The sequence below is a fragment of the Cryptomeria japonica genome, chromosome 8, assembly GCF_030272615.1.
Source record: "Cryptomeria japonica chromosome 8, Sugi_1.0, whole genome shotgun sequence".
NCBI classification, from domain to species: domain Eukaryota; kingdom Viridiplantae; phylum Streptophyta; class Pinopsida; order Cupressales; family Cupressaceae; genus Cryptomeria; species Cryptomeria japonica.
In genome coordinates, this window is record NC_081412.1 from 726,271,558 (window position 1) to 726,286,584 (window position 15,027).

General features: G+C 34.8%; 1 protein-coding gene across 1 annotated transcript; it reads left to right on the forward strand.

Moving 5' to 3' along the window:
- Window positions 1–11,999: 11,999 nt before the first annotated feature.
- On the forward strand, window positions 12,000–13,942 carry LOC131046816 (protein DMR6-LIKE OXYGENASE 1). The gene is made up of 4 exons (XM_057980603.2): window positions 12,000–12,487; window positions 12,560–12,807; window positions 12,923–13,244; window positions 13,352–13,942. Exons 1-4 carry the CDS (start codon window positions 12,245–12,247, stop codon window positions 13,604–13,606), a joined length of 1,068 nt encoding a protein of 355 aa, XP_057836586.2. The 5' UTR covers window positions 12,000–12,244; the 3' UTR covers window positions 13,607–13,942.
- Window positions 13,943–15,027: the final 1,085 nt, after the last annotated feature.

Sequence of the window (15,027 nt, forward strand, 5' to 3'; positions counted from 1 at the left end):
AACAACACAAGAATAACATCTCACAACATAGGATTTATGTGGAAAAACCCTTTTGGGGAAAAACTCCACCAAGAAAAGAGGCCAATGCTTGTATTATCTTCATGAAATAGAGATTACATAAAATATTTCCTTTCTTATCGTCTTCAACCTTCAATCTGTTGGCAACAACAATGTTCAGGAAAACTAAGAGGGGGAGGGGGGTGGGGGGGGGGTAAGAATCAATTTTCACAGGATCCACAAACTTGATCACAAATATAGATATTATAAACTGCAACAATAAAAAAGATAAGGAATAGATAACACAATACACAACACCAAGATTTTGATGTGGAAAACTCAGTTAAGGGAAAAACCACAGTGGGAACTTGCCCACAATAAGATGATACTCTGCAGTAGTATGTGTAAATATTACAATGGGGAATGCACATGCATCCAGGCTCACTGCCTAGAGCTCACTGCTTAAAAGATAATGAACCAGAAGGCTACGATCCTCAGGGAAGTCTCACTGACTTACAACAAGATTCAGACTATAATCCGGAAGGAATGAACTGCAATAATAGCATCTGCAAATGCCTGATGACAGTTCCAGTTAAGCACAATTGTCTGCTCTACAACACCAATATCTACTCAATCACAATGTTGAAGGATGAACCACTTGTTCGCACATACACCACTCTCTGATAATGTAGAGACAACCTTGATACCTAAATTACATGACAATATCACCTATTTATACAATTCATTGGCCTTAATAACAAGGTCGACTAAACCCTCAACTCATAATTACAAAATTACATTGAACACGATACAAGGATCAACCATCAGACCAATATAATGATATAAATGACATAACATGGACCTAAATTAAATCTCCAAACACGCAACACCACCGAAAATCACGCCAAGATCAACTGCAACACGCTACACCACCAAGAAAACCGCATAACACGAAGAACATCACCAAATCAACAAAATCACCAAAAACTTGCACAACAATCAATGCGGATCAAAACAAACATGACACAATTAGGAAACACTAGCAAGCACGTTAGAGTCATCAGAGACAGCTGCACCAACACCACTTATCAAATCTTCATCGATCAACATTTGAACTTCAAGAACACTCAAACAACAACAACCATCACGAAAAAAGATAACTTGCGGAGCGCCAAATCATGAACCATCTAAAATGAAGATACACAAGATCATCCTAAACAATCTCCTAAAGACTCAGCTCAAGATCTGATCACACTAGAATATACTTGAGGAAATACTGAACCCTGCAAAGCACTAATAAGAAAAACAAAATGCAAAACCGGATCATATGCTATGATCAATTAAGCTTCTCGGATCACCAAAACCAATATAGAAGAATATATTGATACTATAAATAATCCATATACCAAACCATGATCCCAATAAGCCAATATGCAAGCACCAGAGCAGGAATATGTTGACATCAATGATAACAACATATCCTAACACCAACAATGTCCAACACAATCTAGCAACAACTGTGTACAAAAATGAACTTCCATTATGTCTCCATCTCAAGCCTTCAATATATAGGCTTATGGAGACAAAAATACCACTATAGAACATTATCATGGGCCAAACAAGGTTCCAAAAAATCATGGTAAAAATTCATCTGACCCACCATTGAGATTACCTCTTATAAGTTCAAAAATAGCACCATTACTGCACTTACAACTTTATGACAATTGTCATAAGATGCTCTTACACGTGTCATAAACTATCATAACATGCACCATCTAATATTAGCATATTCTCTTACAATTGTAAGACACCAAGAATAATATAATCTCTTACATATGTCATACACTAATAATAAATTCTAGGCACCGGGCCATATTTACTTGTGGTCAACCTCATGGTAAATATGAATAATAACCATTACTTGTAAATAATTAACTTGTCGTTGCCAGTAAATAAATAATTACTAGTACAAATACCTTTGGACCCCTTAAGGAGGTGGTTTTAGTACAAATACAAATAGTTATTGTAGATGGCCTTTTGAAGATGATATAAGCAAGGCATGGGTGGCCAAGATAACATTCTAGTTCAATGAGGTATATAATCCAATGTTGATCAAGCATTTTCAAGCGTATCAACCAAAGGTGCAAGTTCAACTTCTAAAGTCAAGTGGATGTGGCATGCCAAGGAAATGTGCATAACACAAGGGTTTCTTCACAACACAAGTATCTCCATGATTTTCTAAGCTATTTTAGGGGACACGTATTCTCTATTTATTCCTAAGGCCACACTTGCTAGTTTATATTGTAATAGCTTAAGGATTCATGCAAGGATTATAGAACATGTTAATGCATATTTGGTGTAGTCTTTCTAATGCATTATGTGGTTTCACCTTGTTTAACCATATATTAACAAAATTTTCTATAATTGTTCTTGGTTGTATAGATTAATTGGCTTAGCTTATGGTTCATCAATGTACTCTTGGATGCATATTTTGTTGTAAGAATTGGTATAAAATGCTCTATACCATGCAAGATTTGGCTAAAAATGTAGTCACCCAAGATCTAGGAGTTTCAATTGAAGCAAAAGAGAAACAAATAGGGGAGGATAATGTTATTCTATCAATGGATGCAATGATACAATATTAATTACTCAAAACAAATTAGAGTAAAAAGAGAGCCCCTTGTTATATAGACCAAGGTAAGACATAGGATTGCATATGTAAGATTACGATATGTTTCTTAATCTTATGATAAGACATAAAGTGATAACTATCCTATGTGTATCCCATGTAAACTTAAGTAATTTGTGTGAATAGGACCTAAGTGATGAACCAATTAAGTAACACACTATTTACACATGTATTTGTGTGAAAAGTTTAAATCTCGATTCCATATTGCCTTATATGATTAAGTCACTAGTTTGTTGTTACTTGTTCACCACCTAAATTAAAAGACAAGAATATCTTTTTATTTGTGTTGTAGTTTATTTTTCTATTATTCTTGCATCCACTAATCAATTTAATAACTTTGGTTACATCTTAGGGGTCGCACTAGCATAAATATTAACATATTTATCCATTTAGTAGTCTTGTCCAACTTATAGCTCACTATTTTAGTAATATATATCTTTAATGAGATCATGTTAGATAAATATATATAAAAGACTAAAATAGTTATTTTACAAGATGTAAGTGTATATGATAATAAAGGGATTCATCATTGATGAATGAAACTTTGTTTTTTAATAAGTAAATTGCAAACAAGGATTTTGCTCCTGTATATATTAAAATAAAAACTTATACATTATTTGTTACTATTATCACCATAAAAATGCCCTCAGGGTTTCAAGGTGAGAACCATCACCAACCTAAAGAGTACTAATACTTGCTCCTTACAAGAACAAAATGGAGAAATACTACCCTAATATCTAAACTTCTACACCCTATTTACAATCATAATAAGAAAATTGTAAGGAGAGGATTCAATCTAGATGCTCCTATATTATAAATTATTTATACTAGTTGAGACTCTCAATAAGCTTCATTAGTATAGTCCTTTTGAGGAATAAGACACATTTACAAGTAATCATTTGATGATGATACAAGTTAGAGTGTATGGAGGTGAACATTAGAGAGAAACATTTGACCTCCACACCATGGGATGAGCTTTCAAAAAAGTTAGTTGAAAAAGGAATGCCTTGTCCCTCAACAATCATAGCCACCATGTTTTCCAAACCACCTAGAAATTAGTTTTGAACTAGCCTTCTATACAATGCTTTTATCAAATCCACTGTCTCCCTTGTATCACTAAGTGATGCTAAAATTGTAGATGGAATTTTCATGTTTATCTTGTATCTATGATTTGATCCTTATGAAAGCATTGCTCAAAATACCTTTGATTAAATGTAGAATTAACTCGCTCCATGGATGTACTTGTTGCGACGTGGACGATGTGGCAACTATCTTCACCATTGATAGTCTTGTTGGCAATACAGTCAACCACTTCATTGGCTTCTTTGTATACATGGTCCGTCATAAACTCTTCAAATTGAGGCAACAAAATTCTAGCTTCTTTAAAGAAGGTCTCTAACTTCTAACTATACAATTTATTCATTCAAATAGCATTGATCACCAACATCAAATCACCCTCAATTTCAAGTTTTGATGAATTGTTTCAATCCCAATTGTAGGACAATTATCAATGCTTGTAGTTTGACTTCATTGTTAGTCCCATTTGACAATGGTCTAAAAACTTCAGGCCTTAAAATTAAACCCTTTCAATTTGTGATTATGCAGCCTGCCCCTAATGCACCAAGGTTACCACATGCCACTCCATCAAAGTTTAGTTTAAATTATCTACATTCAGGGGCAATCCATTTAACTTCTCATCTCCTTTAATGGTATCAACACCCCTAACCCATTGAATGCAGGATTTTTGGTGAGTGAAGATTGTTACATATATATGGGTGCACTTGTATAATTGTCTATATTTATTATTAATAAGCTTAGTTGGCATTCCTATTGGCATTAGGACATGGTAGTGAAAGAATTATTCCAAGTTATGTCTCCTCTTAAGGCCTCAAGAGAATACCTAGAAGGTTCTATAGAGCTTAGAGATGAAGAAAATGTGCCCTAATCCTATGTATTGACCGTCTAAAACTATCCTGTCATTATTGATGAGTCCTTCTCTTTACTTTAGATATCTTGTTTCACTTGGAGTAATGGTTCTAGAGGAGAGCACCTTTATTTTTTAGAGCCAATAGACTAGATGAATGATCTACAAATCAAATTCACATGTACAAGGTTATAACAATGAATGCCATGGTTTTACCCATGATTGTGTGGTTGAAACTCTATGTCACAAATATAATTTAAAAAATTATATTATAATTTTGTGATATTCAAACCAATAAAAAAACATGGAAAATAAGGGAAGTCAATATATACCACCTCTATACAATCAAAGACATTAGTCTAATGTCATATGCTATTAATCCATGCCAAGGCCCAAGGTATATCCTTGCCATACCATTATCAAGTACATGACCAAAGCAATATCTCTCTCAAGATGAATGTGTTCAAATGAGATGATAGTATTTACCTTTTACCTTACCATTTATAGTTAAAGTGAATTTACTCATTTACAATTAATAAATGCATGTTGATGGAAATTTTTTAATGGAATTACAATGAATTATGTGGTAGTGCATTTACTATCACTTGTTTTTCCTCTACAAGCATTTATGATTGACATGCTTGTGATTGACATGATATACATTGTTGGTAATCCCATAATATGTTGATGCTTACATTTTTCATATCCTATGACATATTTCATTTTATCCATGATGAATTACCATATCTTGGGGATAATATATCTTTATTATACAACACATCAATTTGGACATAAATCCTATGTGATCATTACATGATGTTTAAGGTAATATTTTACATGCTTGATGTGCTTACGTGTTCCTTTTAACATTTATGTCTATCTTTATTTTATCATTTTTCTATATCAAAGGCAAAAATTTGCATATCTTGAGATTATATCTAGCTCATGTGCTTACATGCTTCCAATGTGATGGTGTTTTTGCTATACTACATCTATACCATGTTAATCAATATCCTCCTTATATTCCTTACATCTTATGCATGCAATCAATTAGAGAGAGATCATACATTATCACTAACATTTTTCTTGAGTTTGATGATACTGATGTAATTATGATATTTTTTTGGTAAAAGATATAGCTTCATCATCGTATTCAAATGGATTCCTTTTACAACACTATCTACAATCAAACCATTTTCATATCCAAATAGAGACACTTTGGCATCTCATTCATGTTGGAATAGATTCCTTACATGCAAATTTTCACATAGTTAGAGCCCTTTTTACTTTTGTTTCATATCCAAGAAAACCCCCACCAATTATCCATTACTAGAGTCAAATATTTATTTTGTATAAATAAAGTCCTTCATGTATCACTTTCTATAACAAGCATGTTCTCTTACCGATCTCTTTTTTTTCTTCGTGTAATTTTTTGGAAGATATTCTTACTCTTTTTTAGACCAAAAGGGGGTAAAAAATTATTAATCACAAAAGAAAGATTACAAAGAAAAAATGGCCAACAACCGAGCAAAGAATTAAGAATTATCCATTCCTATCCTCCCCAACTAATTGCTCGAACATATGAGATAAATCCAAACAAAAATCTCCCCTTTCTGCAATATTCCAACCCTTGAAAGCAAGTTGTAATTCATGATTTTATCAAGTTGTGTGTTGCATGTTACTTGCTACATGCTTTTCTCTATTTTGCAAGTTTTTAATGGAGTACTGAAGATCAAAATATTTCACCCATTGCATGTTTGAGAACATTGTCATTGAATATTTACCCAAGGTCATAAATTTAGTCCATCAAGGGGATTGACATATGAGAACTTGATCCTAACAAATTGACAAATTCCTTAATGATTTTTTTAATTATTGTCAAACTTACAAATATGTCTTAGATATTTTGTTGAATTAGGTCCCAAAGTTTACTTGAGGATAATTTTGTATGCTTATGATCAACACTTTGTGACTCAAGATCAACCCACAAGGAACTTTGTACCTATTCTAATTTTAAGAAAATAAACTTACCAGAGACATCATTTTCTAAGCATCAAAAAATTGATTATGCACAACACAACATCATTCTTCATCATAATTCCTAAACAGTGCCATATCCATTTATATTTAAATTCTCGAAACAAAACTTAAATTTATCATTTCCCAACTTCAATTAATTATAATTTTAATGTTATATTTTTACTTAACCTAAGTAAATCATTGTACACAATGTTTGTATTGAAAAAATGCAGATTATATCGAAGTTGCAGTTAAAAACTACAAGAATAAACTGACCAACAACTTTTGCTACTAGGGGAAGTGTACCAGTAGCCATTATAGCTAACTCCGTGCACCTAAAAATTCTAAACGGAAAATTGGATTTTGACGATTTGTTTTTTGTTGTTTCCACATGCGACTTAACTACTTATAGCTATTGTTTTGGCTCTTAGGTGGTAATGATGCATGTTGTGGGATCCATTATGCATGCAAGGGTCAAAAAATACACATTTCAAAGTCTCCCACGATACCTTAAAAATGCCCCAATAAGTGGGCACTTAAAATTGCCAATACTTATGCACAAATGCCTCAATAGTCGTGCCCTATAGGTACCAATAAAGGTGCACAAATGGGTCAATTATGATCCAAAAATGCTAAAAAACAAGCAGCTATTGATACATTTAAAATTTATTAATGAACTTTTAGTCATTTGTTTTTCAATTTTTTTAAAGTTAATAATTGAAAGGTTACGGGTTATTAGAATATGAACGGTGCTCTTCCCCTAGAATATAGACAAAATTGACATTAAAAAAAAGCTATATGCTTAAAAAAGAAAAAAAGAAAGAAAAAGAAGATGCAAAACAGAATAGCAAGATACAAAACAGAATAGCAACATTTACTACTGTTGGTGTAAATATTTATTCATTTTGGATATTATTACACCTTACTTAAGTTTACTTAGGAAATGCATTTCATAGTAGTTTGGGTATGAGACACTTGGGTGTTTGTGCCACATTGGGATAGCGTGTGTAGGAGAATTTCGACCTTTTATGGTGTTGATCTTGTTTTTACACTCCACATTCAGTGGGTGATCCACCTCATGTGGACTATTATATTGTTTCTCTTACCTACCCACACCTATTTCCTACCTTCTCTTGTTTCTTATTGAGCCACATGTCATGTTTGTGTGCTCACATATCCATAAGCCTTGCCTATATAAGCAGACTCATATTCATTGTATGAAATGAATGCTTAATGATCCAGTTGATCATATTTTTCATCTTGATAGAATATAGTTTATTTCTATCATCTATTTTGTTCTCTCTTATTTGTGCGTTCCATTGCCTCTTGATCTTAACAAAATCTCACATGGTATCAGAGTTGGTTCATGTCTCACATGGTATCAGAGCTAGTCCATGTCTCACATGGTATCAGAGCCATTAGAGTGTCATTGGTTTGCCAATTGAGAGAAATTTGATGTTATTTGGGGTTTGCATTTTGGATCTTTCTATTGCAGGTTATTATTGAAGCTTGATGGGTCAAATCTGAGGTTACCATTGGATTGAGGAGATCCAAGAAAGTCAGTTTTGCCTTTTGTTTCATCCAAATCGGACTTCGGAGGCCAAATCTAAAGGCATTTGAAGTTTGACGCTGCGGCAAAAATTTTCCAAAAATTATAATTTTGCAGACAATTTTCAAATAGCAATGTTTCACTCATCTGGACTCGTTTTTTCGAGCAATTTTTTTTGTTTTGGGGTAGAATTTCATGATCTGTATAGTGGTGCAGGATTTTTCTGTTTTTCGGATACAGGTTTTTCGAAAATCGTGAAATCCCAATTTTTACAACTTTGGAGGCTTCGTTTGGGCTCATATGGACTCCTTTTCAGGTGTCGTTTTTTTGAAAGTGCATATTTTTTCATCTACTTTCATAATCTGCCATCTATTTGCAGTGATTTTAAGTAGAAATTGTACTTTCAGTATTTAGCTATTTTTGGCATATTTGGTACTTGCATTTTGCTTGGATCTCAATTTAGATCACTAGCAGTATTTGTTGAAGTCTCTTAGATCTCATTTTGAGAAGTTGTAAATTGAAATCAAAAGTCCACTTTGCCTTGTTTTGCAAGTAGCCCATTGTATACGCACTAAGTATAAAGTGCCAAAATCACCATTTTGGGGGGTTTCTTGATTGAGTATTTTGGGGGGGGTGTCTTGTGTGATTGTGCCTCTCTCTATCTTGTGTTTTTCATTTTGGTGCTATGGGTTCTCCTAAATTTCCACTTTTAACTCCTCATAATTATGCATCATGGAAAATTAAGGCATGGAGTAAACTAATGGAAAAAGGACTTATTCATTATGTAAATGAAAGTATTACAACACCACCTGATCCTAAGGCTGATCCTAATGCTCAAATTCAATGGCTTACTGAGAATGCTATAGCACTTGGAACTCTTAGAAAGTATGTATCAGATGACCTCATTTTTCACATTGATAAGTGTACAACAATTAAAGAGGCTTGGGATATTTTTAAGAAATTGTATGGTTAAGTTGATGAGATTAAGGGCTACAAGCTTGATAGTGAATTCACAACTTTGGATCCCAAGGATTTTGATACAATCCAAGATTATGTCACAAAAGCAACTGAGCTAAGAGAAAAGCTAAAGGATTGTGAAATTGACAAAAAGGATGCTCAATTGGTTTATAACTTGTTGGACAAGCTTCCTTCAGAGTATGCAGCCTTTGTCTCTAACTTTCACACCCATAGGTTAGCTCAAGGTTCCTCATACACTTCTCCCTCATTTGATTCATTCACGGAGATGTTGATACTTGAGCAATCTAAGTTGACAACGATGGGGATTCTCAAGTCTTCAAAGTCACAAGCTTTGGTGGCTAATAAAGGGAATCAAAGTAATCAAGGAAAATGCAAGAATCAAAAGCAAGCTAAGTCTAAACCACAACAAGATGGAGCACAATCTTCCTCTCCACAACAAGGTGATACACCATTCTCACCTAAGAGGAAATCATAGAAGGACAATCTTTTTTGTGGATATTGCAAGAAGTCAGGACATGATGAACATCATTGTTATAAGAAGGATATTGATGAGTTGAAGAATCTTCTTGAGAAAAATAGAATCAACCTACCTTCTAGAATGTCTACATCGGCTTCTTCTTCCAAGGATAAAGGAAAGGATCACTCTTTTGGGACAGATAAAGGAAAGGGACAAGCTCTTTGTGCTATTACAAGTCATGATTCAAGGAGATGGCTTCTAGATTCAGGGGCTTCTCATCATATGGCATCTTCACAGTCTATGTTTTCTACATTTGAGCCTTGCCACATGCCACAAATTTTGATGGGAAATCATACATACATGGATGTGATTGGGAAATGATCTATTGCCATTGGGGATAACTCCTTCAATGATGTGTTGTGTGTACCCCACTTGACAAATAATCTTCTTTCCATCTATCAAATCACACATGGGGCAACTAAGAAAACTGTGGAGTTCACACCTGATTCAGTTATCATTAGAGACTTGGAGAGTGGAGCTATCATTGCGACTGGGGTGGTTGATCATTCATCTCGGTTGTACTCTTTTTCAGATTTTGGTCCTATTGATGAAGTTGGTTCTTCCTATGTTGATGATTCAGATTTTGAGGAGAACTTTGGGCATTTGAACTTGGGGATTCTCACATGTGACCCCATTCTTGAGCCTTGCATTTCATCTCCTTCTATTGATATCACACCACCTATTGCATCTGATGATGTAGCTAGTGCGATAGTTTTGCCTTCTTATGATTCAGTGCAGCAGGATATTTCATGTCTTCCAACTTTAGTTGATTGGGATGCCTACTTGACAGACATTGCAGGTTTGTTTGTAGAGTCCTACATTGCAGATTTGGGAGACACCATTGATGACATTCATCTTCTCTTTGATGAAGATGATCCTTCTTTAATTGTTGTGAAGGATCACTCTGACCCTCTTGTGCATTCTCTACATGATCAATCTTTAGAGGTTGACATGATTGTGGATACTTTTGTACAACACTTGGAGGAGGTCTCTTTAGCTTTTGAGGAGACATATGAGTCTTTGGATAATGTTCTACATCCATCTCCACTAGATCTTGGAGTGCCTTTTTCAGCAATGTGACACAGTTTACCACCTTTGGAGGGGGTATCTTTCAGCATCGACATGGGGACACTTGAGCAGTTTTCAAAGATTCCTTTCATGATGAGTATTTTTGCTTCATCTTCCCTTCATGGTTGGGGAGACTTCATGGATACACCTTTGGTTTTGTTTCTTCCTAAGGGGAGGAATGTTGTTTGACGTTCATGGAGCAGTTTCTTCATTCATCTTCGAGCTTCTATCATTGGTATAGATTCCACATTGAGGGGGGGCTTCCTAGTCTCTCTTCTTCTTCTCTCATATGGGGGGGACTTTTTCCTCACATGGGGTTTTGTCCTTCACATACTTTTATGAGAGTTCTTTGTATCTAGTTTTCATCTCTCTTTTGGGGGAGGGTTTTTTCCCATTGGGTTTTTCTCTCTTTCCCCACCTTGTGAGAGATTTCATTGCATTGGTTTTCATGCATTTGCATTTGTACATGGGTACCTAACATGGCCTCGTAGCCAGGACCCATCTTACATTGTAGACTTTAGTGCATTCCCTTAAGTTGCACTTAAGGGGGGGTGTTGGTGTAAATATTTATTCATTTTGGATATTATTACACCTTACTTAAGTTTACTTAGGAAATGCATTTCATAGTAGTTTGGGTATGAGACACTTAGGTGTTTGTGCCACATTGGGATAGCGTGTGTAAGAGAATTTCCACCTTTTATGGTGTTGATCTTGTTGTTACACTCCACATTCAATGGGTGATCCACCTCATGTGGACTATTATATTATTTCTCCTACCTACCCACACCTATTTCCTACCTACTCTTGTTTCTTATTGAGCCACATGTCATGTTTGTGTGCTCACATATCCATAAGCCTTGCCTGTATAAGCAGACTCATATTCATTGTATGAAACGAATGCTTAATGATCCAGTTGATCATATTTTTCATCTTGATAGAATACAGTTTATTTTTATCATCTATTTTGTTCTCTCTTATTTGTGCTTTCCATTGCCTCTTGATCTTGGCAAAATCTCACAACTACCAGTATACAACAACAGAATTAACATTTACATGAATACAGACAAACAATAAAATACAAGATTGACATGATGCAGGGATTAAAACCTTTCTTGCGAGATTGACTGCCGCTTCAATTGGTTTTTGCCCTCCTGCTTTAATGTTCTACCGTGAGTCTGTACTCATGTATGTGACTAACACTTGCAATGTTAAAATTAGGAAAAATACATTTTAACCAGCAATAGATAAAATAAATGGGAAACACTGACAACTGACAACTGACAACTTCGAATAGTGTTCAAAACGTGACAATCAGCTTAAAAAAATAATGGACCTTTCCTAGGGCTCCCTAGTTCTCCCATATATTATTTGATACAGCTAGATAAACTGAGTCAATCTATGCAGACCTGAATCCCTAAGCAATTGAACCTAAAAAGTGTAAGCATCTCTGAATCCTAGAGCAATTTTAGCTAATCTTCTTTTCATTTTTAACCCTCAAGTACAATGAAATCCATAGCTCATGTGGGGCTCAATCTCAGTGTTGTGGAGAAACTCCTGTCCAATGGGCACAATCATCTTCATGTTCAGGATAAGTATGTCTTTCCTCCGGGTGAACGTCCCGACATATCCCAGGTCTGTGATTCATATAAATTTCCAGTCATAGACCTCAGAGATTTGGATGGGCCTCATAGAATAAAGGTAGTGAATGAGATTAGGCGGGCATGCGAGGAGGATGGCTTCTTCAAGGTAAACATTTAGATCTGTTTTGTTCTTTTTCCTTCTTCCGGGTATCGCCTAAATTCAATATGGATCATTCAGATCATTAACCATGGAGTGCCAGAGACTGTGATGAAAAGCATGATGGACATTGCCAGAGAGTTTTTTGAAATGCCTGTAGAAGACAGGGCCTGTCTCTATTCAGAGAACCCATGGCAGGCGGCTAGGGTTTCAACAAGCTTCAATGTCACCGAAGATAAATTCTATAATTGGAAGGATTCTCTAAGACACCTCTGTAATCCAGTGGAGGAATTTATCAATTCATGGCCTGAAAAACCAGCACTTTACAGGTAGTGACAAAAAACTTCAAAGAAAAACTAAAAACAAAACAAAATTTCTCACAGGAATTCACCAACAAGTGCTTGTGACCCATTTTTTCCTTCTCATTTCACTTTTTTAAAACAGAGAGGTTGCAGGGAAGTACTCCAAGGAGATTAGAGTACTGGTTCTACGGCTTCTGGCTGCGATTTCTGAAGCTCTGGGACAAGATTCTGACTATTTGAATGCAATCTTAGGAAAGCATACCCAGGCACTCCAGATAAATTACTATCCTGCATGCCCAAATCCAGATCTTACCCTTGGCATAGCACCTCATTCAGATCCAGGTGGCATTACTGTTCTGATGCAAGGAGATGTGAGTGGCTTGCAAGTGCTAAAAGATGGGAAATGGTTTGCAGTAGAAGCAATACCCAATGCCTTTGTGGTCAATGTGGCTGATCAAATTCAGGTTTATAGTACTATAAATGTTATTCTCTTTGTATAGACTTCCCCTCTGTTCAAAACTCGCTTTTGGAGGACTGAAATTTGAATTGCTTTTGTGTGAGTTTTTATTAGGTTGTAAGCAATGGACGCTTCAAAAGCGCCGAGCATAGGGCTGTAACCAATAAGACCGCCGCACGTATATCTATTCCCACCTTCTATTCGCCTTCGTTGGAAACCTTCATTGGTCCTGCACCATCAATGGTGGATGATGAGCATCCGGCTTTATACAGAAGATATAAATATGAAGAATACATGACGGCATTCTGGAACCAGAGTTTAAAGGGCAAGAGTATTTTGGATCGCTTCAAGATTGAAACCAGTCCATGATTGAAAAGTCTGGTATATAAATGCTGTTTTTGGAACATGCATATGCTGGTATGGACTGTTGACACTATCTTATATAGCAATGCTTTATCTGGGAAATAATGTGGAAGACTCACACTCTTCCTATATTTTAGGATTTAAGGGTTGGTAAGAACAGCTTTTATTGTACAGTAATTTTTTCAAGTCTTTGATTCTAGATGTGCATTCAAGCATGAGAGAGCTGGTAAGAACAGTTTTTATTTGGTAGTTCTAAAGTAAAATTTCTAAGTTTTTTGGTCTGTTTTTTAAGATGTGCGTTCAAACATGAGAAATAAATATGTGCAGTAAATTTTGAATAAATTACAGAGCATAGACCTGTTATATCAGCAAGAGATTTGCTGCAGTAAGAACAAATCAACAGACATAACTTAATTTTTCAATGTTTGAACATCATTTTAATTTTTAAGAAAATAAAATGTAATAGATAATGTTGTGAGAAAATAATACTGAGAATTAAAATTGTGTTGGGAAAAGAGTTTCATTTGAATCGAAAATAGACAGATCATAAATAAGGTTGATAGTTCAATGATTCAGTGATAGGAGGTCTTAGGTTGACTCATAATTATGAAAAGTTTAATATGGTATCACAGTCTAGTTTAGTAGAGCTAACCCAACTAGGACCTCCAAATTCTTGCACTGTTACAATTCATGGGAATGTTGGAAAATGAGTCACATTTAAAGTCAAGATAGACTGTTCACAAAAAAAAAAATTGGCAGCTCATTGATGAACATCCTTACAGCAGATGGAAGATCTCAAATTCAATTCTCAACTGATTGATTTAAAAAAAAATTAAACATACAAAACAAAAATACAGAAATCTATAACATCTTTAAATTTTGCTCAAATATAAAGTTGAAAAGTTTGCAACCTCTTGTTTATCAACAGTGCACATCGTATTTGGTTTTGTCCAAAACAGTTTTTTTCAACAGCTCTGTGGATGGTTTCAATGCTCCTTTTGTTTGTTGCAAAGTAGTTTTGCATTCTTTCTTTTCACTTGCACTATTTGAGGTTTGTTTTTCTTCGAAAGAGAAAAAATTTCTTGATTCATAAAAGCATTTAAAAATTTGTCAAGTTTTTATGAACAGATATGTCTGGATATGTCTCATTTGTTAGACCACTTAGTGAAGACTGACAGAATTATGTAATTTTATCTATGCTGGGCATGTAACCCTTCTTGTTTTGTTTCTCCTTCTTTGTTTTAATAAAACCCTTCTTTTAGTTTAAACCATAATATTATTGTCATAAAAACTTGATTACAATTTTTAACAGCATCACCTCCAACCAGATCAATAGATGAGATACCCTTAAAAAAAATCCTTTTTTTTCAAAACAACTCATCAATATGAAAATCAATAAAATGTTCATTCGTTTATTTTACAATTTA

Coding starts and splice junctions, on each gene's coding strand:
- LOC131046816 (XM_057980603.2), top strand. CDS start 12,245: ATGAAATCCATAGCTCATGTGGGGCTCAATCTCAGTGTTGTGGAGAAA. Junction 12,488..12,559: donor AGGAGGATGGCTTCTTCAAG/GTAAACATTTAG, acceptor TGGATCATTCAG/ATCATTAACCATGGAGTGCC. Junction 13,245..13,351: donor ATGTGGCTGATCAAATTCAG/GTTTATAGTACT, acceptor AGTTTTTATTAG/GTTGTAAGCAATGGACGCTT.